Genomic DNA, 26,231 nt, shown 5'->3' on the forward strand with positions numbered 1-26,231 from the left:
AAGCAATTATGTTGAATTAGCACCTTCCTTTCACCTTTCAATACTACAGTTCTTTAGACAGTATCAAACATAAGATACCTGGTATAGTGTAGCACTCTTAAAACCCTATATCAAACGTTCTTAATCACAACAAAAATGTGGCTGTTATCAATAAGTAAATCAATATAAATCATTATAAATTCATCTTTCCATCAGATTAATATCTTCCATTAAAATTTCTTCATGTAAGTAAACTTCTTAATCAAAAAGACCTGAATGTAATCTACAAAAAATCAGAAGAGAACCTGATGGAACCTAAAGTAAGAAAACTTCTGCATGAAAAAGATCTGAATATCATATAAAAATAAACAAAAAAGAACCTGATGGAATCAAAAGACGAGAAATTTAAGCTTAAAGGTCACTGACAATTCCTTATAAAATCTCAACTGGGAGAAAAATAAAAAGTGAAGATTACATCAAAGATCTGTGAATTATCACAAGTGAAAAACCTGAAAATTTAAGAATTAACAATGAAAAAAAAGTTTAAATGAAGTACATGTAGGAAGCAAAATTGAGTACAGCTGCATCATATGGTCATCAGGTATGTGCAAATAAATAAAGGATAGATTCAGAAATATTATACATCACACTTTCTGCTTTCCTGAGACCATTTATACCAGAGAACCTCTCCCTTGAAGGCCTGTTAATCAATGCATAATCCAGTAATATGTTTGACTCCAAACCTTACACACCCACATACTCACTTTTGCTCTCCCAATCACCAATCATTTTTCAACAAACTCCTCTCCCTTTTGATTTACACTGGGTACCCAGTGCCCCCCAACTATTCCTTCAACTGGTACAGCACCCACATTTGCATTCATTTCTCCTAATGCCAAGAGTCAATCTCTCCCAACAAAACTGTCAAAAATGCATACATGAAAAATTAATAACTAATGATCTACAAACAAGGATTTCTTGTACACCATATACATTGATTAGGAATAGCCCAAAATGTTAACTGTCAACATAGTGGGCTTAATTCTGACATTGGCTTGCTGCCATGAAGATGAATAAAACCAATTTCACAATCGTCAGAACAATTGAAATATCATTCGTAGTATAAACACAGAAAAAAAGAGCCAACTCCTGAATATGGCAAAGTGATTTATAAAAATTTAACCTCAACTGCAGCAAAGCACATCCAAACAGACTAAATGAAAGTAAGAAACTGGTTGCATAAACATTGGATTAAGTCAAGTTGGCAACATGACTTAATGGAAGCAGTATGGGGGTACTACAGTTGTAGGTTATTACAACATTGTTCCTGAGTACTTCAGTCACAATGCCCTTCGGGGAACATTATAGCTATAATTCTAGAGGACAGTCCCTTGGGTGAAATGGGAAGACCTGAGGGGATAAATGGGGCAAGCCTGGAATAAGTGGGGAGGGCCTGGAGTGGTAGTTCCGAGTTGCGTGGAGGGGAGTGGGCCTGGAAGGGCAATGTCTAGGACTAGGTGCAGTCTCATGGATGAGGCAGTGCCTTTAAAACCAAAATTTTGGGTGTAAGTACGTCAGAATGAAGGCAGAGTTTGAAATTTGCCACATATTGGCCCAATGCCAATTTGAGGCCACCAAAGGCAATAATTTTTTTCCTAATGAAAGCAAGGCATTCTTCTGGTAAAGACTCAAAATAGATGACAATACAAACCAGCAAAAACCTGAATCAGACTTCTTCTTCTCTCACGGTCTTTTGATTTCTTGCAAGATTTCTTCTCTGATGTTTTTTCTGACAAAGCTGATTCTTGAGATGGTTGACTTGCAGGAGTGGCATTTGAAGAAGATGCAGCTGATGATGAAGATGGTAGTACTAAATTTGATTGCTGAACACCTGAAGTAGCACTTGAGGCAGGAGATGCATTTGTGCTAACATTTGTTGTGTTACTTCCTACTGAAGCAGAGGAAATTGATGAGGCTTTACTTGGAGAAGCTGTGAAGACCTGTAAGGATTCAAGCTCTAAGAGAGATGGTCGATGAGTATGGCGCCTTAGGAGCTGACTACTTGGTCGAGAATCTCCATTCTCACTACTTCTTGTACTTCCTCTTCTTCTCTGTCGGTACTCCTCTAATTTCTCCCTAACACGGTCATCTTTGCTGTTCCATTCCTCCTGCTGACCATCGGGCTCTCGCTGCCGATGTTGCCGTTGCTCAGCTAACAACTCTCTCACTCGTTCATCTTTATTTTTTGGGGTTAATTCTTCGATTCCCTGAGATGAGACAGCTGTCTGTCTAAAGAGTGCTGAAACCTCTTTCAGTTTTTCTTCTTTCTCTGCTTCATTCTCACTCACACTGCTTTTTCTGAGTTTTTCACGTAAATTATCTGCAAAATTTGGAGGACTCAAACCAAGGTCTAAATCTGTTTTTAAACGTGCACGGATGCGGGCCTCCTCTCTGGCCCTTTCTCGCTCTATTGTACTTAGGTTAGGAGTTGAGAGAGGTCTTTCTGAGCTAATGGGTGTAGACATTGCCTCTGAACCTGAAGTATGATGTCTTCTCAATGGTGTGACTGGAACTGGAAAAGATGGCACTTTAAATAACTCTCTCTTCGGCTGCACACTTTCAAACTGCTCTGGATGAGTCAAAGGAGTAGCAGGAAGATTCATACATGCTGGACTTGATGACTCAGTACTAGTAACATGTTTTGTTTCAGCATTCTTATCGAACAAATCTTCTTTAGAAGCTTTCTTACTGGACTGTTTGTTTTCCATTTTTTCAAACACCTCTTCATCCTGACTTTCATCTACAAAAGGAACGCTTATATCCTGAAGACTTTCTCTTTTGTCTGCTGACCCTAGAACACTATCATCTCTAAAAATTGAACCCACTCTGACTTTGGCCCTTTTCTCTTCAGCCAAGAATGTCTGTCCACTTTCTGGTAGATCTGGCTTAATGGATTCTAATCTCAGCAACTGTCTGCTGTCTATGTGTATAGGCTTTCTCTCAAGAACTTCCTCCTCCTTATTTTCTTTCACAGGATTATGAACTTTGTCTAACAAATTTTCCTGAGATGACTGAGGGGTGAAGAGTGAGGTTCGTGATCCAGTGGAAGAGAGGGGGCTTACTGATGTTCTTGATCCTCTTCTTGGAGTCTTCTCTGAATTCTTCCTTGATATTCTTGACATAACCAATTCTTTGATCAAATCTTTTTCTTTTTCTTTGTCCTTATTTTTCAAACTTTTCTCTAACTGTTTCTTTGCTGAATCCGGGGACAAAGATGGTTTATTTTCCAATGATCCATTTAGAACTGTTAACTGTGCTAATCGTCCCTCATTCTTTTCTCTTTCTTCTGCATCCTTTTTAGAAGGCGTGTACAATGATGACTTTGGAGAATTTTTCTGAATATCTAAAGAATCTCTCACATATCCAAATGGACTCATCCTTTCCTTGAACCTAGGAATATAACCTTCGTACCGTTTTGGTGATGCATAATCTTCAAAGGAATCACATCGCTCCCCATTTAATTTATGCTTAGATTCATTGAGAGAGGGAGGCTCAGACATGCTTTTAGACTGAATTGATGAATGAGATGTGGATTCAGGAACTTGATGTTGATCTCTTTCAATGTCAGGTTCAGCCATAATATATGGGGCTTCCTGAACACTACTTTGAGATGTATCTTCCAACTCTGTACTTGTGCTTTCAGATGATTTGCTTTCACTGCTAACTGGATCCTGAACCTTTACACTTTCAAGGTCATTAAGGCCAATCTGTGGAGCTATGGGTGTTGTTGGGGTTTCCTCTTCAAGTTTTCTGTAGCCTTGCTTTTTGTGTGATATATCATCAGGGCTACTAGCACTCTCACTTGTGTCCATAAATTCTATGCCTTCTAAATCTGCAAGAACACAAGGCTTTGAAGGCACTGAGGAGGTAATATTGGGACCAGTAGAAATGGCTGAATCAGTGTCACCAAGGCTTTCTTCAGATGCTATTCTTGCAACAGTCTTTGATGAATCCTTTCTAACTCGCAGTCTGTCAGTATCATTGACTTCAACCTCTAAATCTTCACCAGCACTGATACCATCATTTTCACCAGCCCAATCAGACAACTCTGTCTCTGTATTCTCCTTACCCTCCTCTGGGCTAGACAAAGTTTCCTTTGTTAAAACCAGTTTTGTTTCATCATTACCTCCAACTGATTCTCCAAGAAACAGCTTTTCTTGATTACTCTCTAAATTTTCAACTGCTTTTGAGTTTTCGACAATAATTTCGATAATAGGTTCTGCTGATTCACTTCTTTTCTCACCCCTTATTTCCAATCTTTCATTACCACACACTATTAATTCTTGAGATGTCAAAGTATCACTAGTTTTTGAGTTCATATCACAACACGAAAATCCACTAGTGTTTGTACCAGATGACTCGACTAATTCGGAAAACTTTTCAATATCCTCTACAGCATCACTAGCTAATAAATTAAAAAGTTCATCAACATTGTCCCCTAAATCACTACCCTTTTCCACTTCACAAAATTCACTATGAACACAAACTGGTGGAATTTCTTCTTTTAAAACTTTTGGACACTCAGCATTCTGGGAATCGAGTGAACGTGGCGCATTTACAATTATAAGTTCTCGATTAAGCGCTTCTAGCCCTTCACTTTCTCCAGGCACTGATAATCCAAATTCATCAATTACTTCTTCATCAGATACATTAATATCCTCATGTTCATCTACTCTTCCTTCCTCGCTTTTACCTTCAACCTCCGCTTCCCAATCCTCACCTGAATCAATGCCACTCTTACTTTTGTGAACAGCTGCCGATTTATCAGTAAGGTCACTGTCCGTCTTGCCAATAGTTTCACACACTAAATTATCTTTCACAGTAGTGCCTACATGCTTCTGAATCTCAATGGCCGTTGGGGATTTTTTAGGAAATGACCACTTACAACCAGAAGGCACATTGTCATAGTCTGATTCATTTTCACTTGATGCACCACTACTAGTTTCACTACTACTCTCTGACACTGGAATTCTGTTCAAGCTTTCCTCTGGTTCATCTATGGCTTCCTCGACTGCTGCAGTATGCTCTCCCAAGACAGTGAAGCCCTTCAACTGACCTGCAGCCTTAGCTTGGATTTCTTCATTATCCACTGGGTACACTGAAGACTCTACAGGTGTTGTAATGCCTTCTTTGGGTTTTACATATGCCATTTCTATTGACGATTTTGCTGATGCAACATCTGTATCAACATTACCAGCATTAGTTGAATCAGAGGTGTTATCACCTTGAGGAAGCGATATAGATCTAGTTGGTAACTGAGGTGATGAAGGAGAAGATGCTGGGCTTCTAGGAGATGATACTGATGAACTCATAAATGCTTGCATAGCTGCACTAGGTTGAGGGGCTGGATTTAGCATTTTTTGTGTTTCAGATATTTTGTCCATGAAACTTTTAAAACGACTACCTAAATCTGCTGTTGACACAGACTTTCTGGGAAGGTTGACTGTCTCCCCAAGAAGATACTGGCGCTTCAGTTGCAGGGCTTTTTGAGCAGCTATTGCCTCTGTTGAATCTGTTCGCTGCAAAAGCCTCTTAAGCTGTTCTGCCCGAGAAGTTGTTTTAACAGTTTCATTCAAGTTTGTCAAACTAGCACTCTTTTCACCATTTTCTTTTATCCAATCTTTATCATCGATATCTTTACTGTCTAGCATTCCTAAATCTACCTTCTGAGAAACAAAATCAGTCCTTGGTTCACCCTTCACCTCAGTCACACTGCCATGATCTTGATCATTAGCTTCCCTGAGCTGATCTACTGAGGGACATGGATTAGTATCCTGTTGTGTGTCTTGGGATTCATCAATAATGATAGTGGGGATTTCCTTGGGGGGTCCAGGTTGAACATGGTCCTCAGCAAATTCTGAATCGGTGTCAATCTGAGTATCACTCTCTTCACTTTCCTCGTCACTAGCAACCTGTAATGAAAAAACAAAATTTCTTGATAGCAACCTTATTTCAATACATAAATGAAAAACAGGGAAAAGAAAGAAGATTGTTAGTTATAGTAAAGGAGAAAGACCACTCTTCCCATCAATGATTAACTTCTGTGACGGCCACATTCTTAGCATAACTTATTCTCTAAACACTTGTATTCTCTGGGGTTAATATCTTTCAGTATCTGAATCATTCCTATCTATCTATATCTCTGAAGCCCATTCCCTCCATGAACTCCCATCAAGGGGTGGCCATGGCTAGAGAGTCTCTACTTATCCCCGTCATTACATACCTCCCTCACACCATTCCACACATTCTTGCTCTGTTTCTCCCTCCAGTATTTCTCCACCCTATTTGCCCATTTCACAGGAGGTCTCCCACTCACACCCATCCCTTTATAACTGTACTATCATACATTCTACTTGTAAATTCCCAGTCTTGCATTCTTTCTTCGTGCCCAAACCACCTCATAGTAGTACGTTTTACTCACACTAACAATTCACTCCCTTTGCATTCCTTTCCAAACCATATCTCTCATAGACAACTTCATTTCTTTCTTCATTCCATCTAGTCACACTACATGCTCTTCTCAAAAAGCTCATTTCCACAGCCTGGATTCTTGATCTCTGTGCCTCATTCCCTGTCCATGTATTAGCAGCATAGGTCAGGGTTGAGAGGACTATGCTGTCCCTTAATCCTCTCTCCACTTCCATACTTACACCTCTACCCTTCACTATTCTATTAAGGCTATTAAGGACACAAAGACTTTACTACCCTGTACTGTTCTCTCCCTTATCTCTCCTTCCATATCACCATACTTACCCAAGACAGCTCCCAGATACTTAAAATTCCCTCACTTCTTCCAGTCTTTTTACCCCCATATCCACAGCACAATTTAGTACACTTTTTTCTTTCAATCTACATGGTTTTACAAAATCGATCTTTCATTCAGTTTCCTTTCAAACACCATCACTTTACTTTTACTTGCATTTACCTTCAATCTCCTATGCCTACACACATCATAAAACACACTCACAACCTTCTGCAACTCCTCTTCACTCTCCGCAAACAACACAGTATCATCTGCAAACAGGTTGGCCACTAGCCAACAAATCTCACTGCCACACTCCATCTCTGCACCCCTTTTCCCTAGTTTTGCTTTCATCTCACTTATCACTCCACCCATACATATATCACAAAGCCACAGTGACATCACAAAGCCCTGCCTTACACCTACATGTATCCCAAAACTTTCAATTAGCTCTCCATCCACTCTTACACATGCATTTGCCCCTCCATAGAAGGCTTTTACACCATCCAACAGTTGTCTCCCCACACCATATATCCTTACTACAACCCATAAGGCATTCCACTCGACTCTGCCATGCGCTTTCTCCAGATCCATAAAAGCTACATACAACTTCTTACCTTCACTAAATACTTTTCCACTGTCATCTTTACAACAAAATCTGATCCACACATCCCCTACCTTTTCTAAAACCTCTTTGCTCTTTATTTATTCTGCATTCTTTCACTTTCATCAATCTGTCAATTAAATTCTTGCATAAAATTTTCCTGGTGTACTTAACAGACTTATTCCCCAATAATTGCTACATACATCCTTAGTATCTTTTCCTTTGAATAAAGGAACAATAATAGCTTTCACCCAATCCTCAGGTACAACCTTCTGTTTCCATGCTAAATCACATATAAGATGCATCCACTCTATCATACTTTCTCCTCCAAACTTCAGCATTTCAGCCATAATCCCATCCACTCCAGGTGCCTTTTCTACTTTCAGTCTCACTATTGCCTTTCTTACCTCCCTTTTTTCTATAGGCCCCTGCACTTGTATTCTCTTCCTTCCCTCCTCCATACCCATGCATGTGACAACTGCTGCCTCTCCTTCTCCCACATTCATCAGTTCTTCAAAATACTCTTTCCATCTTCCTTTGACTTCCTCCTTTTGATTCAGCAATTCCCCTTCCTTACTTCTCACATGAGCATTTCCACTCTCACATCCACCTCTTTCTTTTTTCACTTCCTTCCAGTATAGTTTCTCATTATAGCCGAAACTTTTCCCTTAACTTTCTTCCAAAATCTTCATCCACTCTTTCTTTGCTTTCTTCTTCTATCAGCTTCTTAACATTCCACTTACATATTTTGTATTCTTCCCTCCTCTTTTGCTGAACTTCCTCTGGTATACTCCTACTGAGCAATCTACCACATGCCTTTTTCTTCTCTTCCACAGTGTTTCTAATCTCTTCTCTCCACCATGCATAGCCCTTTTTATTCCTGTATCTCACTACCTTTTATCCAACTAATGACTCTACAATCTTTACTAGTATTTCACTAAACATCTTAAATACCTCATTCACCCATGCCTGTATTCCTACATTCATTGTGCTTCTCATTATTCAGACATCATTCAAAATGCTAATACTTCTATTTTCTCTTGTAATATAAGACTTTTTAAGTAATTTCTTAATCTTTCAAAATTAACAACATCTAACACTAGCTACATAGTCATCAATACCTGAATGTGCAGTTAAGGCCATTTAGCACTAATTAATATTTCTTTTGTCGATGCCATCCCACTCTGGTTGCTCTATAATGCCATTCTATAAAAGCAAGGGAAAATAAGTGAAGGTCTGAATTACAGATGTTCAAGTTTGTTGGGTGCACTTAGAAATTTATATAGGTGAGTGACTACCAAAGGGTGTTGGCTTGCACAGAGCATCACATTGGGGAAAAATACTGTGGTTTCAGGAGAGGCAAAGGATGTGTAAATCAGGTGCTGGTTTTGATGAATCTGAGTAAAACATAAGAGAGAGAAACGGAGGGAAATGTACATAAATATGAATCTGGGGAAAGCATGTGACTGAGTTGATGGAGACGCATTACGAAGGTGTTGAGCATATATGGCATCGGAAGAAAGCTACTTACACCGACATGAAATTTTACAAAGAGAGTACGACAAGTGTGTGAGTAGAGAGAAAGGTGAAGAACTCCATATGAATGTGGGTCTGCACCAAGTGTGTATGATGTCATCAGGCAGTTTATTGTTAATGGATTGAGAGGTAAAGGAGGTAAATTTGAAAGTTATGGTGAAAGGGTCAGGTTTGAGGCCTATTGAGGTTGAGGTTGTCAGGTAGTAAGTCAACTGCTGTTTGCTGATGACACAGCTCTTATAGCAGATTCATGCAAGAAACTTCAAAATTTTGTTTCTGAATTCAGGGGTGCATGTGTAAAAGGTGGAAGCTGAGAGTTAATGTGAATAAATGGAAGGTTATTAAGTTTAGCAGTGGAGAGAAAGGCTGGCTGGAGTGTTTGAATGGACAGAACCTGGAAGAAATGGAAAGTTTTAGATACCTGGGAAAGGATATGGCAGTGACAACAATGATGGGAGTTGAAGTATGCCAGAAGGCAGGTCAGGGGGGGTAAGGTCCTGGACACAATGAGGACTTGCAGAACCAAGTCAACCTCTGTGAGGGCAGTTATTGGTTTATATGATGGTATAGTAACCCCCTTTAGTGTAGCATGGATGGGAGGAATGGGCATGAAAAAATCTTTGCAAATTAAATGTCTGGGAAAAATATGGACTTCCAAAGTATGGCAGTTAGCTTTGCTGACCGTGAAGTATTCACAGGCTGCATGGGGTCAAGTGCACTGTTTTTGAATTGTAGTTGGAGTTGTTGGTCCAGAGTCATCACCATTGTTCATCCTCCCCAAGGGGTTGGTCAATAAAACAGGTACCTCGCACAGGATAGGGAAGAAAGAATTCTACCTCCGTATTCCTAGCGTGTTGTAGAAGGTTACTAAAGGGGGATGGAAGGGGTAGGGGGGTTGTGTGTGGAAACCTTCCCCTTCTAGCATTTCAATTTCGAAAAGAGGAAATGGAAGGAGCTAAATGTGGAGTGCTCATCCTCCTCAAAGGTTCAGACTGGGATGTCTGAATGTATGTGGATGTAACCAACATGAGAAGAGAGAAGAGATAGGTAGTATGTCTGAAGAAAGAAACCTGGATGTTCTGTCTCTGATTGAAACAAAGCTTAAGAGTAAAGGGGAAGAATGGTTTCGAAATATCTTAAGTGTAAAGTCAAGGGTCTGTGACAGGACAAGAGCTATGGAAGGAGTAGCACTTCTCCTGAAGCAGGAACTATGGGGGTGTGTAACAGAATGTAAGGAAATAAATTCTACATTGATGTGGTTAAACCTGAAATTGGATGGCGAGAGATGGGTGATTATTGGTGCTTATGCACCCAGCCATGAGAAGATCATGAGAGACAACTGTTATGGGAGCAGGTGAGAGATTGCGTCAACAGTTTTAGTGCACAAGACCGGGTATTAGTGATGGGTGATTTGAATGTGAAGGTGAGTAATGTGACAGTTGAGGGTATAATTGGTTCTCATGGGTATTCACTGTTATGGATGGAAACAGTGAACAGCTTGTGTAGCTGTGTGCTGAAAAAGACTGGTGATAGGGAATACCTGGTTTAAAAAGAGAGATATACACAAGTACACATATGTGAATAGGAGGGATGATAAGAGAGTAAAAGAGACTTTTGAAGGTAAATATGCTAAGAGGGGCAGCTGGTGGGATATCTATTCACTATCTTATGGAGGCAAAGGTGAAGATTTGAAGAGGTTTTCGAAAAAGAGGAAACAATGTTGAGAACAAGAAAGTGGTGATAGTGAGCAAACTTGGAGAGGAGGATTGTGTTAAGAAAAACCAACATAAATTGAGTGTAGAATGACAAAAGGTGAGAGCAAATGAAGGGAGGGGATGGATGCGTAATGGGAGGTACTTAGGGAAGCAATGATGACATGTGAAAGGAGGAGGATGGGCAGCTTAGAAAGGTAGTGAGTGGTGGGATGAAATAAAGTTGCCAGTGAAAGAGAAAAGAGATGCATTTGGGTGGTACTTACATGGAATGAGTGCAAATGATTGGGATATGTAAAGAGAAAGTGACAGGAGGTTAACAGGAAGGTGAAGGAATGAGAAATAATAAAAAAAAAAAGGCAAATTAGAGGTGGCATGAGAGAGTATCATTAAACTTCAGGGAGAAAAAAAAGATGTTTTGGAAGGAGGTAAATAACGTGCAAAAGACATGAGAAGAAATGGGAACATCGGTGAAGGGAGAAAAGGGGAAGTAATAGCAAGTAGTGATGAAGTGAATATTTTGAAGGAGAGTCCAATGTGTTTGATGACAGAGTGGCAGATGTAGAGTGTTTTGGTCAGAGTGGCATACGAAGTGAAAGAGTCATGGACAGTGGTTTGGTGGAGAGGTGTTCCAAGTTTTGGGCAGCGCTATCGGCTCCATGGAAGCTGAGGACGACTACAAGTAACTCAGTGTTCTTGTTGGGGCAGGGGGTAGGTGCAAATTCTATGGTGCCCTGCTAGAAGAGGGGCTTCCAAACATCACCAGGGCCCCTCTAAAACATCAGCAGAGAATTACGATCCTTGTAGATCACCTTGTACTCATACTCACTAATGCATCACCTAATGCTGGGGAGGTACATAAGACGTGGTAAGCAAGCATGGACAGGCAGGTAAGATCTGCAGTTTGCTGTTGACATTGCCTGCCCCATGGTGTGCCCTGCGCATTCTTCCATATGGTTTGATGCAGATGACTGGGAGATGTATAAAATGTATAAAAGAAAGAGGCAGAAAGAGAAAGGTGCAAGAGGTGAAAAAGAGGGCTAATGAGAGTTGAGGTGAGAGAGTATCATTAAATTTTAGGGAGAATAAAAAGATGTTTTGGAAGGAGGTAAATAACCTGCACAAGAGAACAAATGGGAATATCAGTGAAGGGGGATAATGGGGAGGTAATAACAAGTAGTGGTGAAGTGAGAAGGAGACGGAGTGAGTATTTTGAAGGTTTGTTGAATGTGTTTGATGACAGAGTGGCAGATATAGGATATTTTGGTTGAGGTGGTGTGCGAAGTGAGAGGATCAGGGAAAATGGTTTGGTAAACAGATAGGAGGTAGCGAAAGCTTTATGGAAGATGAAAGCTGGCAAGACGGCATGTTTGGATGGTATTGCAGCGGAATTTATTAAAAAAGGGGGTGACTCTGTTGCTGACTGGTTGGTGAGGATATTCAATGTATGTATGGTTCATGGTGAAATGCCTGAGGATTGGCGAAATGCACGCATAGTGCCTGTACAAAGGCAAAGGGGATGAAGATGAGTGTTCAAATTAAAGAGGTATAAGTTTGTTGAGTTTTCCTAGGAAATCATATGGGAGAGTATTGATACAGAGGGTCAAGGCATGTACAGAGCATCAGAGTGAGGAAGAGCAGTGTGGTTTCAGAAATGGTAGAGGATGTGTGGATCAGGTGTTTGCTTTGAAGAATGTATGTGAGAAATACTTAGAAAAACCAATGGATTTGTATGTAGCATTTATGGATCTGGAGAAGGCATATGATAGAGTTGAGAAAGATGCTCTGTGGTAGGTATCAAGAGTATATGGTGTGGGAGGTAAGTTGCTAGAAGCAGTGAAAAGTTTTTATCGAGGATGTAAGCATGTGTGCAAGTAAGAAGAGAGGAAAGTGATTGGTTCCCAGTGAATGTTGGTTTGTGGCACGGGTGCATGATGTCACTATGGTTGTTTAATTTGTTTATGGAGGAAGAGAGGAAAGTGATTGGTTCCCAGTGAATGTCGGTTTGTGGCAAGGGTGCATGATGTCTCCATGGATGTTTAATCTGTTTATGGATAGGGTTGTTAGGGAGGTGAATGCAAGAGTTTTGGAGAGAGGGGCAAGTATGCAGTCTGTTGTGGATGAGAGGGCTTGGGAAGTGAGTCAGTTGTTGTACGCTGATGATACAGCGCTAGTAGCTGATTCGGGTGAGAAACTGCAGAAGATGGTGACTGAGTTTGGTAAAGTGTGTGAAAGAAGAAAGCTGAGAGTAAATGTGAATAAGAGCAAGGTATTAGGTTCAGTAGGGTTGAGGGACAAGTCAACTGGGAGGTAAGTTTGAATGGAGAAAAAATGAAGCGATGTGTTTTAGATATCTGGGAGTGGATTTAGCAGCAGATGGAACCATTGTAGCAGAAGTGAGTCAAAGGGTGGGGAGGGAGAGAAGGTTCTGGGAGTGTTGAAGAATGTGTAGAAGGCGAGAACATTATTTCGGAGCAAAAATGGGCATCTTTGAAGGAATAGTGGTTCCAACAATGATATATGGTTGCAAGGTGTGGGCTATAGATAGAGTTGTGCGGAGGAGGGTGGATGTGTTGGAAATGAGATGTTTGAAGACTTTATGTGATGTGAGGTGGTTTGATTGAGTAAGTAATGAAAGGGTATGAGACATGTAAAGTAATAGAAAGTCTGGTTGAGACAGCACAAGAGGGTGTATTGAAATGGTGTGGCCACATGGAAAGAATGAGTGAGGAAAGACTGACAAAGAGAATATATGTGTCAAGAGGTGGAGGGAACGAAAGGAAGTAGGAGGATAGAGTGAAAAAAATTTTGAGTGATCGGGGGCTAAACATGCAGGAGGGTGAAAGGTGTGCAAGGAATAGAGTGAATTGGAAAGAGTGGTATAACAGGATTGACGTGCTGTCAATGGATTGAGCCAGGGCATGTGAAGCATCTGGGGTAAACCATGGAAAGTTTTGTGGGGCCTGGATGTGGAAAGGGAGCTATGGTTTCGATGCATTACACACGACAGCTAGAGACTGAGTGTGAACAAATGTGGCCTTTGTTGTCTTTTCCTAGCGCTACCTCGCGCGCATGTGTGGGGAGGGGGGTTGCCATTTCATGTGTGGAGGGGTGTCAATGGGAAAGGATGAAGGCAGCAAGTATGAATATGTACATACGTATATGTCTGTATGTATACGTATATATATGCTGAAATGTATACGTATGTATATGTGCATGCTTGGGCGTGTATGTATATGCATGTGTATGTGGGTGGGTTGGGCCATTCTTTCATCTGTTTCCTTGTGCTACCTCACTAATATGGGTGACTGCGACAAAGTATAATAAAAAAATAAAATATACGTATTTGTGTGTGTGTGTGTGTGTGTGTGTGTGTGTGTGTGTGTGTGTGTGTGGGGGGGGGGGGGTAGGTAAAACAATTCACATCAATATTCTCTATCTGTTGTAGAAGGCAACAAAGAGGGGCAGAGGGTAGGGGGCCAGAACACCCCACTTTTTCATGTACCTCAATTTATAGAATATGGAATACATGGGGAGCATGTTGTAAATAGACTAAACCAGGGCATATGAAGCAGCTGGAGGAAACCATGAAAAGGTATGTGGGGCCTGGCTGTGGATAGGCAGCTATGGTTTTAGTGCATTACACGTGACAGCTAGAGAATGGATAAGTGAATGAGGGCTTTCCTTATCTGTACCTGACACTATCTTGCCAATGCAGGAAACTGTGAACAAGTATGAAAAAGAAAAATAAGTAACAAGAGTAAATAACTGCATTACTGTAAGTGTAATTGTTCTGCATTTTACCATGAGTGGTGAAACATGAACATAATTTTCTTTTACATTCACTGTTTCATATTCAAAACAGTCTCCACCAGTGATGTGTTTGGGGATGATTATAGGAGGAAAACAAGGAACAAACATGTATGTGAGTGAATGACTAGACCAAGAGCACAGTTGGCGGTGAGTTCGGAGTGAGAAGAAAAGCAAACAAAGCCAGCCAGCTGGCAAGCAGCCATCTGCCCTTACCTCAGCCTGAATGGTTTCTGTTACTGTTACTCTGTAAGTTTTCATCTTTTTAAAGAAAAATTCTATTAAATAATAAGATTAAAATATTTCTTAATCTTGTGATGAAAAATTCTGGGGACCATCCTATTTTTTCCCTTGCACTAAACAAAGTCAAATATTCAAGATCAGAAATTATATCTTAATGGTTCAATACAAAATATCAGAGAAATTAAGTATACAACAATGAAATGACCTCAGTGTCTGAGCCACTATCTGAAGTTTCAGCTTTTCTAGGAGGTGCAGCCACATCGATGTTAACTTCCATACGGCGAAGTTCACGTGCACGTCTCACAGCTTCATCCTCATCTTCATCATCATCATCCTCACCTCCTTCGCCTTCAGTAGCTGTGTGACTTTCATCTCCTACGAAGATAAATTTGGGATTAACTTTCCATCTATGTGTATAGGTAAAAGTAAATTTTTCAATTATGGATATGTATCATTTTAGCACAAACTGGTCCAGTATTCTTTTGACTCTCTCGACTAACCTTCAGCTCCATACTCTTCACTGTAATTATCTGAATCAAGGTCTGATTCAGAGTCATGGACAGAGCCTCCTTCATCCTCATCTTCATCATCAAGACGGTCAGTGGAGTAACGTCTTTGCCATGATTCTGCTAGTCTTCGGGTCTGAGCAGCAGTTAACGTTCCTCCACCCTCCAAATATTCCATTTCCTCATCCTCAACTTCTTCATCACTGAAAAACATACTGAAGTATGTACAATGCTTCCAGAGGTGCAATTTACACACTTATTGCAGTTTTATCTAAGAAACCAACATAACCTCATCAAAAAACTGCTTGTGCATTTTGCTACTTCAAAAAACCTTAAACAACTTAAGTCTCGATACCAGTTACTTAAAATATCCTTCACAATTTCTCATTAACTCTTCATGCTACCTTTTAATGTCTTTCACATTCTCTGACTTCACTACCCAATGCTTTCATTCTTTCTGATGAATATCCTAATGATTTCACCATTTCTTAGTCCAAGTAACCACAGGTCCTCATTGTTCCTCATGACTTTACTATTATGCACATCTTTCCTCCCGTATGCATTTGCTGTTTACTGTTCATTAGAGAATATCACAAGACTTCATGGCCTCCATGATTTCACCACTCATAATCAATCAATTACTTAATTCACTTTGAAACTCCCAATGAATACACAAGTCATTCAGGAAAAAACTTTTTAAAACACTGACCAGTACTATACCTATCATCATCTTAAACCCATTACCTGCTGTAAAGAAGTAATGGCTCAGGGAAAAGGCAGTGCCTGGTCAGTGTGATCTAAGTATGGAGTCTATGTATACCTGCACCTTATAAACATTTGAATATCTTCCTGAAGTGCACATGCAAAAAAGTATGAGACAATGCCCTTGTGTGTAAAGCTCTCTTCTATGATACAAACAGATAAGTACAATTAACCATTATGAAAAGTAACCTAAAATGCAGTTATTCTTAAACCAAATGACAGATTTGAAAACCTTAAGAAAAAAATTACCCAAAAACAAACTTTTCCTAAAACATAGTATACAATATGTAGAAAATTATTAATTCAACAAAAAAGTGTTATATACAAGAATTTTACAATAAAACTGAAAAAATGTTTAAATAAATCCATTTCCTCATGCATAACTGGTAAAAAAATTTAATATTTTGATATCAGTGCAGGGCCAATCATCTAACATAATTCAGTTACTTTGAAAAACACACACACACACACTCATATATATATTCTTTCTTTCTTTTAAACTATCCGCCATTTCCCGCATTAGCGAGGTAGCGTTAAGAACAGAGGACTGGGCGTTTGTGGAGTATCCTCACCTGGCCCCCCTCTGTTCCTTCTTTTGGAAAAAAAAAAAAAAAAAGAAAAGAGAGGGGAGGATTTCCAGCCTCCCGCTCCCTCCCCTTTTAGTCGCCTTCTACGACACACAGGGAATACGTGGGAAGTATTCTTCATCCCCTATCCCCAGGGATGACATATATATATATATATATATATATATATATATATATATATATATATATATATATATATATATATATATATTATCCCTGGGGATAGGGGAGAAAGAATACTTCCCACGTATTCCCTGCGTGTCGTAGAAGGCGACTAAAAGGGGAGGGAGCGGGGGGATGGAAATCCTCCCCTCTCACTTTTTTTTTTTTAATTTTCCAAAAGAGGGAACAGAGAAGGGGCCCAGGTGAGGATATTCCCTCAAGGGCCCAGTCCTCTGTTCTCAACGCTACCTCGCTAATGTGGGAAATGGCGAATAGCATGGAAGAAAAAAGATATATATATATATATATATATATATATATATATATATATATATATATATTTTTTTTTTTTCTTTTATACTTTGTCGCTGTCTCCCACGTTTGCGAGGTAGCGCAAGGAAACAGACGAAAGAAATGGCCCAACCCCCCCATACACATGTATATACATACGTCCACACACGCAAATATACATACCTACACAGCTTTCCATGGTTTACCCCAGACGCTTCACATGCCTTGATTCAATCCACTGACAGCACGTCAACCCCGGTATACCACATCGATCCAATTCACTCTATTCCTTGCCCTCCTTTCACCCTCCTGCATGTTCAGGCCCCGATCACACAAAATCTTTTTCACTCCATCTTTCCACCTCCAATTTGGTCTCCCTCTTCTCCTTGTTCCCTCCACCTCCGACACATATATCCTCTTGGTCAATCTTTCCTCACTCATCCTCTCCATGTGCCCAAACCACTTCAAAACACCCTCTTCTGCTCTCTCAACCACGCTCTTTTTATTTCCACACATCTCTCTTACCCTTACGTTACTCACTCGATCAAACCACCTCACACCACACATTGTCCTCAAACATCTCATTTCCAGCACATCCATCCTCCTGCGCACAACTCTATCCATAGCCCACGCCTCGCAACCATACAACATTGTTGGAACCACTATTCCTTCAAACATACCCATTTTTGCTTTCCGAGATAATGTTCTCGACTTCCACACATTCTTCAAGGCCCCCAGAATTTTCGCCCCCTCCCCCACCCTATGATCCACTTCCGCTTCCATGGTTCCATCCGCTGCCAGATCTACTCCCAGATATCTAAAACACTTTACTTCCTCCAGTTTTTCTCCATTCAAACTTACCTCCCAATTGACTTGACCCTCAACCCTACTGTACCTAATAACCTTGCTCTTATTCACATTTACTCTTAACTTTCTTCTTTCACACACTTTACCAAACTCAGTCACCAGCTTCTGCAGTTTCTCACATGAATCACCCACCAGCGCTGTATCATCAGCAAACAACAACTGACTCATTTCCCAAGCTCTCTCATCCACAACAGACTTCATACTTGCCCCTCTTTCCAAAACTCTTGCATTCACCTCCCTAACAACCCCATCCATAAACAAATTAAACAACCATGGAGACATCACACACCCCTGCCACAAACCTACATTCACTGAGAACCAATCACTTTCCTCTCTTCCTACACGTACACATGCCTTACATCCTCGATAAAAACTTTTCACTGCTTCTAACAACTTGCCTCCCACACCATATATTCTTAATACCTTCCACAGAGCATCTCTATCAACTCTATCATATGCCTTCTCCAGATCCATAAATGCTACATACAAATCCATTTGCTTTTCAAAGTATTTCTCACATACATTCTTCAAAGCAAACACCTGATCCACACATCCTCTACCACTTCTGAAACCACACTGCTCTTCCCCAATCTGATGCTCTGTACATTCCTTCACCCTCTCAATCAATACCCTCCCATATAATTTACCCGGAATACTCAACAAACTTATACCTCTGTAATTTGAGCACTCACTCTTATCCCCTTTGCCTTTGTACAATGGCACTATGCACGCATTCCGCCAATCCTCAGGCACCTCACCATGAGTCATACATACATTAAATAACCTTACCAGTCAACAATACAGTCACCCCCTTTTTTAATAAATTCCACTGCAATACCATCCAAACCTGCTGCCTTGCCGGCTTTCATCTTCCGCAAAGCTTTTACTACCTCTTCTCTGTTTACCAAACCATTTTCCCTAACCCTCTTACTTTGAACACCACCTCGACCAAAACACCCTATATCTGCCACTCTATCATCAAACACATTCAACAAACCTTCAAAATACTCACTCCATCTCCTTCTCACATCACCACTACTTGTTATCACCTCCCCATTTGCCCCCTTCACTGAAGTTCCCATTTGCTCCCTTGTCATACGCACTTTATTTACCTCAATCCAGAACATCTTTTTATTCTCCCTAAAATTTAATGATACTCTCTCACCCCAACTCTCATTTGCCCTCTTTTTCACCTCTTGCACCTTTCTCTTGACCTCCTGTCTCTTTCTTTTATACATCTCCCACTCAATTGCATTTTTCCCTGCAAAAATCGTCCAAATGCCTCTCTCTTCTCTTTCACTAATAATCTTACTTCTTCATCCCACCACTCACTACCCTTTCTAATCAACCCACCTCCCACTCTCCTTATGCCAGAAGCATCTTTTGTGCAATCCATCAATGATTCCCTAAATACATCCCATTCCTCCCCCACTCCCCTTACTTCCATTGTTCTCACCTTTTTCTATTCTGTACTCAGTCTCTCCTGGTACTTCCTCACACAAGTCTCCTTCCCAAGCTCACTTACTCTCACCACCCTCTTCACCCCAACATTCACTCTTCTTTTCTGAAAACCCATACAAATCTTCACCTTAGCCTCCACAAGATAATGATCAGACATCCCTCCAGTTGCACCTCTCAGCACATTAACATCCAAAAGTCTCTCTCACGCGCCTGTCAATTAACACGTAATCCAATAACGCTCTCTGGCCATCTCTCCTACTTACATACGTATACTTATGTATATCTCGCTTTTTAAACCAGGTATATATATATATATATATATATATATATATATATATATATATATATATATATATATATATATATATTATCCCTGGGGATAGGGGAGAAAGAATACTTCCCACGTATTCCCTGCGTGTCGTAGAAGGTGACTAAAAGGGAAGGGAGCGGGGGCCTGGAAATCCTCCCCTCTCTTTTTTTTTTAAATTTTCCAAAAGAAGGAACAGAGAAGGGGGCCATGTGAGGATATCCCTCAAAGGCCCAGTCCTCTGTTCTTAACGCTACCTCACTAATGCGGGAAATGGCGAATAGTATGAAAAAAAAAAAAAATTTTTTTTTTTTTTTTTTTGCCGCTGTCTCCCGTGTTTGCGAGGTAGCGCAAGGAAACAGACGAAAGAAATGGCCCAACCCACCCCCATACACATGTATATACATACGTCCACACACGCAAATATACATACCTGCACAGCTTTCCATGGTTTACCCCAGACGCTTCACATGCCTTGATTCAATCCACTGACAGCACGTCAACCCCGGTATACCACATCGCTCCAATTCACTCTATTCCTTGCCCTCCTTTCACCCTCCTGCATGTTCAGGCCCCGATCACACAAAATCTTTTTCACTCCATCTTTCCACCTCCAATTTGGTCTCCCTCTTCTCCTCGTTCCCTCCACCTCCGACACATATATCCTCTTGGTCAATCTCTCCTCACTCATTCTCTCCATGTGCCCAAACCATTTCAAAACACCCTCTTCTGCTCTCTCAACCACGCTCTTTTTATTTCCACACATCTCTCTTACCCTTACGTTACTTAATCGATCAAACCACCTCACACCACACATTGTCCTCAAACATCTCATTTCCAGCACATCCATCCTCCTGCGCACATCTCTATCCATAGCCCACGCCTCGCAACCATACAACATTGTTGGAACCACTATTCCCTCAAACATACCCATTTTCGCTTTCCGAGATAATGTTCTCGACTTCCACACATTTTTCAAGGCTCCCAAAATTTTCGCCCCCTCCCCCACCCTATGATCCACTTCCGCTTCCATGGTTCCATCCGCTGACAGATCCACTCCCAGATATCTAAAACACTTCACTTCCTCCAGTTTTTCTCCATTCAAACTCACCTCCCAATTGACTTGACCCTCACCCCTACTGTACCTAATAACCTTGCTCTTATTCACATTTACTCTCAACTTTCTTCTTCCACACACTTTACCAAACTCAGTCACCAGCTTCTGCAGTTTCTCACATGAATCAGCCACCAGCGCTGTATCATCAGCGAACAACAACTGACTCACTTCCCAAGCTCTCTCATCCCCAACAGACTTCATACTTGCCCCTCTTTCCAGGACTCTTGCATTTACCTCCCTTACAACCCCATCCATAAACAAATTAAACAACCATGGAGACATCACACACCCCTGCCGCAAACCTACATTCACTGAGAACCAATCACTTTCCTCTCTTCCTACACGTACACATGCCTTACATCCTCGATAAAAACTTTTCACTGCTTCTAACAACTTGCCTCCCACACCATATATTCTTAATACCTTCCACAGAGCATCTCTATCAACTCTATCATATGCCTTCTCCAGATCCATAAATGCTACATACAAATCCATTTGCTTTTCTAAGTATTTCTCACATACATTCTTCAAAGCAAACACCTGATCCACACATCCTCTACCACTTCTGAAACCGCACTGCTCTTCCCCAATCTGATGCTCTGTACATGCCTTCACCCTCTCAATCAATACCCTCCCATATAATTTACCAGGAATACTCAACAAACTTATACCTCTGTAATTTGAGCACTCACTCTTATCCCCTTTGCCTTATATATATATATATATATATATTGGGGTGTCTAAATGTGTGTGGATGTAACCAAGATGAGAAGAAAGGAGAGATAGGTAGTATGCTTGAGGAAAGGAACCTGGATGTTTTGGCTCTGAGTGAAACGAAGCTCAAGGGTAAAGGGGAAGAGTGGTTTGGGAATGTCTTGGGAGTATAGTCAGGGGTTAGTGAGAGGACAAGAGCAAGGGAAGGAGTAGCACTACTCCTGAAACAGGAGTGGTGGGAGTATGTGATACAGTGTAAGAAAGTAAATTCGAGATTGATATGGGTAAAACTGAAAGTGGATGGAGAGAGATGGTTGATTACTGGTAGAAGAAACATCATGAGAGGCAAGTGTTTTGGGAGCAGCTGAGTGAGTGTGTTAGTAGTTTTGATGCATGAGACCAGGTTATAGTGATGGATGATTTGAATGCAAAGGTGAGTAATGTGGCAGTTGAGGGAATAACTGGTGTACATGAGGTGTTCAGTGTTGTAAATGGAAATGGTGAAGAGCTTGTAGATTTATGTGCTGAAAAGGACTGGTGATTGGGAATACCTGGTTTAAAAAGAGAGATATACATAAGTATACGTCTGTAAGTAGGAGAGATGGCCAGAGAGCATTACTGGATTATGTGTTAATTGATAGGCATGCGAAAGAGAGACTTTTGGATGTGACTGTGCTGAGATGTGCAACTGGAGGGATATCAGATCATTATCTTGTGGAGGAAAAGGTGATGATTTGTAGAGGTTTTCAGAAAAGAAGAGAGAATGTTGGGATGAAGAGAGTGGCGAGAGTAAGTGAGCTTGGGAAGGAGACTTGTGCGAGGAAGCACCAGGAGAGACTGAGTACAGAATGGAAAAAGGTGAGAACAAAGGAGGTAAGGGGAGTGGGGGAGGAATGGGATGTATTTACCCTCAACCTTCTTTTTTCACACTTTCACAAACTCAAAAACCAACTTAGGCAGTTTCTTTCTCAAATCCATTACTAGTGCTGTGTCACCATCAAATGATAACTTACTTCCCATAAGGGAAAATCAAATGAGAGCCAGAAGCATAAGATCCTTATATTAGGACCTTAGCTGCCCGTCAAGGAATCCTCAATACAGGACCAGCGCAAGGAAAGGTGTACTGTCCCAATCCCTAAGATGTCAATCCACAATAATTTCTATACAACCATATCACTGAATCATTATGTATTCTACATCTTTACTGAATCCAAACATACATGTCCACTTTCCTTTCTCACAGAATCACCTTGTTTTTCTTTCATTTGTTTCATTTTCTCATTCTAAATTTATTTAGTAATGTCTATAAACCTTGCCTAATATGTTATTACCACAGCAATAACAGAGAGAGATTTCTATCCACCAATCCCCTATGGCATCCTTAAACAGACCTAGAATTTTGATTCTTTACCCAAAAAATGTATGTATGACAACCAAGCTCCTCAAAGAAGACTCTACATAATGAATCAACTTGCTTAAAATGCAAAACAAAGTCAACGTGATAAGAGGTCTATGCATAACATATGGAAAACAACTTTCACAGGATATCTACTTACCATTTCGAGAGCATGAGAAATAGAACTTTACCTGAGATCTGAGTAGTCACTATCTTCACCATCAGAATCATCCAATTCGTTTGCAGAGGCCCCAAAGTTACGATCGGTCCATTCGTCCTCAGAAAGATATTCTTCCTCATCACTCTGTTCCACTACTGAATTTTCAAATTCAACACGCTCTGGAGTTGTGCCTCGGTCTTCAGGGGATATGCCAATACGTGAAACTCCTTTCCCTACTCCAATACTTCCAGCAAGAGCACCTGATGCCTCACCTGCCCCCACCACTGGTACCTGTAATAGTGTGTGTGCCACCATCACCTACGTGCCATGCCCAAGGAAAGAGGTGGGAGCTGCAGTCTGTGGCAATCAAGCCAAATATCCAGTCACTTGCCTCTGCATCAGCTTGCAGTAATAAGCCTTGATCATGAATTCCAAGGTCCTACTGGACTACAACTATCTAAAGCATTCCAAAAAATATGCAAAATCCTTATTAATGAAACAGCTTACACAATAAAGATAGACAGATTTGTCTTTTAATTTCTCATCTAGTGAACATAACATCTGAAAAGGAGCTGTGCGAGGGGAAATTGAGGTTCAATTATATGGCAGTAAATTTGTGTTAACTGCAAAAGAAAAAATATTACTTTTCCTTCTGGTGGTGGCAAAGAGTACTGAACTGCATGATAATTAGCTAATGATGAGAAAAATGTTGGTTTTCACATATAAACAATAATTTTTTTTTGTGAGGCAGAGCCTTATGAGTATTTGAGAGCACTTGTTCATATGGGAATTAAAAATTTCGTTATCTAAATATATCACATCCACTAGGATTTCACCATCACTTATAAACTTATCACCATTTTACCTATGAAGCCTAATAATGCTAATAGGTATTCAACAACCATAAAGCAACCCATCCAGGCCTATGACATCAATGGCACCATGGTGCAAGTACAGTAGTGCCTACCAACCACGTATCGACAATTGCAATTCACTCAAGTCTATATTCGGTCATGCTGCAGTCAGGACTTGAGAATAGCTCTCATATCGAATACGGTATAATGGACAGAAGAAATGAAAAAAGAAGAAACAGATGCTTACAGAGATCTGCCTCCAAAAGAGAAATCGTTTTTCACACTAAAACCTACATCCCACACTAACAGACACAGTCCCATGAACATTAAATATTTTTGTTGACAAAATGGCCTCAACTCTGGATCATCCTTTTCTGAGGATGGCAAACCTACAGCTAATGAAGAGAGGTCTAACAGATCTATGAACTGGTCTCATCTTATACAAGTGATTGTCTACTGTACTAGACTTCTTAAGCTAATCTTATCCAGTAAGAAAAACAGGGCAAAAGTTACTTTTCTTACTCCATGGGCTCAGTAGACAGTTCTGGTTGTGGAAAAAAGTCCTAACTTCTTGATTTAACAAAAGTTCCTTGCTAAAAAAAAAAGTTTAAAAGAGCTAAGAGGAATAAATAATGTGTGTAAATTTTCATATGACTAATTAAATCTTCAAAAGTTTTGATTTTCTTTTTCAGGGCTGTGTGAAAAAGCCAATATAATCACATTTCTTGTAACAAACTTTGGGTGGGGATTAATCTCAACTTATAAATGTTTACCTTCAAACAAATAAATCTAAGTCTAAACCCTGCGTGGAATTTAGTTACTCCTCATAAAACTATCACACTGTAAAAGTTAAAGAACCAAAAGCCTCCCCATCTAGGTCAAAAGAAAGAAGCTAGAGGATTCAAAACAATAATGTATCTCAACAGCCTGCACCAACAGATGCAAGAAACATTAGTCAAATCTCACTCATAAATGTTCCTCCAACGTATCCATTCAACACATTAGGGAATTACTACATTGTCACAAAAACACCTACAGAAAAAAAACGAAATATAATGACTCATTCATTAGTAATTCTTCTAATTCTGAGAAGTCAGATTCCCATGGATAGGTGAATATTATGGAAAAGGATATTTCTTAAGCATTCTCCACACACTTTTCTTTAATAATGTTTGAAAAATTTCAAATCTGAAGCTTTCAAAGTAGAAGGTTTTGACTTAGATCTCTTTTGAAAATAAAAATTCATAGAGACTCCAGAGAATTTCAAGAGAGAAATGGTACATCTGCAATAGTCTCTTGAACTAAGGATAATTTACCAGCTTCATAGCTGCCTGGAACATAAAACTCTGAATATCAAGTCAGTCTGAGGAGAATTTACTATAGCAATGTTGTCAAAGCAAAAATAAACATCTACATCCAAATATTCTAATTCAAGGTCATGGGATTAAACCCACTACGACTTAAAAACTGTAGGAACAAAAGCCAGTAGAAGTACACTGGCCTCCATGGAAACATTATCAACCTAAGCGTTCACTCTTACCGATATATCTGGACTGCCAGAAAGTACATGACACTACCACAAGGAAGAGTGATTAAGAAGCTACGTCACCAGACAGGGATAAGGGGGATAATCTGATGGAGGAAAAATTATATTTTTGAAAGGGAACAAAGGTTGCATGTCAAAAAGCCTTCTTTAAATGGGTCGAGATGGCCAGAGGAGTGCCACAGGATTCTATTCTGGTACCATTACTCTCCTTGATATATATAAAAGACTTGCCTGAAGGTAATGAATCCTATCTGTATATGTTTGCAGATGATGCAAAAGTCAGGAAGGAAGTAAAAAACAAGGAGGATTACATCAACTTAAAAGGGGACCTAAACAGAGCCCAAAGTTGGTCTGATACATGGTTAATCAAATCTACCAATGCATATGTAATGAAACTGGAATAAAGAGAAAGGCCTCACTATCGTCATTATAAAGCAGGAAATAAGCTTCAGGATTGTGTGCAAGAAGAGTCAACATTGTCCCTAACTTGTTGCCAGAGTCCCACATTAGGAGAATAGCAAATATTAAAATATTCAAGAATATGGATAAGCAAATATGCTTCTCATGTATGGTCACCATACGTTAAGATGCACAAAGCTAACAAAGACGGTCCAAAAGAGGGGAATGTAGATGGTACCTAAATCATAAAAGCCAAGTTACAGGGAAAGGTTTGTCTAAGTTGCACATCTTGGAAGATTATGTCTAAACTATTTAAATACAACTTCTTCACTTCTCCCATACATACTCCTCTTACAACACCTTACTTACTTACACCTCCCTCTAAACCTATCATTCCTGATTCTATCAATCATCCT

The 26,231-nt window shown here is 40.2% G+C and overlaps 1 protein-coding gene across 3 annotated transcripts in view; it reads right to left on the reverse strand.

Moving 5' to 3' along the window:
• Mical (Molecule interacting with CasL) overlaps positions 1–26,231 on the reverse strand; it is a 305,178-nt gene that overhangs the window by 52,338 nt on the left and 226,609 nt on the right. For all 3 annotated transcript variants that reach the window (XM_071679258.1, XM_071679257.1, XM_071679259.1), the window contains 4 exons: positions 23,048–23,307; positions 15,187–15,395; positions 14,892–15,061; positions 1,691–5,951 (listed from right to left, as the gene is read on the reverse strand). In XM_071679258.1, coding sequence (XP_071535359.1) covers positions 1,691–5,951; positions 14,892–15,061; positions 15,187–15,395; positions 23,048–23,307 — 4,900 coding nt within the window. The remainder of the gene's footprint in view (positions 1–1,690; positions 5,952–14,891; positions 15,062–15,186; positions 15,396–23,047; positions 23,308–26,231) is intronic.

This window comes from Panulirus ornatus, chromosome 29 (assembly GCF_036320965.1).
Source record: "Panulirus ornatus isolate Po-2019 chromosome 29, ASM3632096v1, whole genome shotgun sequence".
NCBI lineage: Eukaryota > Metazoa > Arthropoda > Malacostraca > Decapoda > Palinuridae > Panulirus > Panulirus ornatus.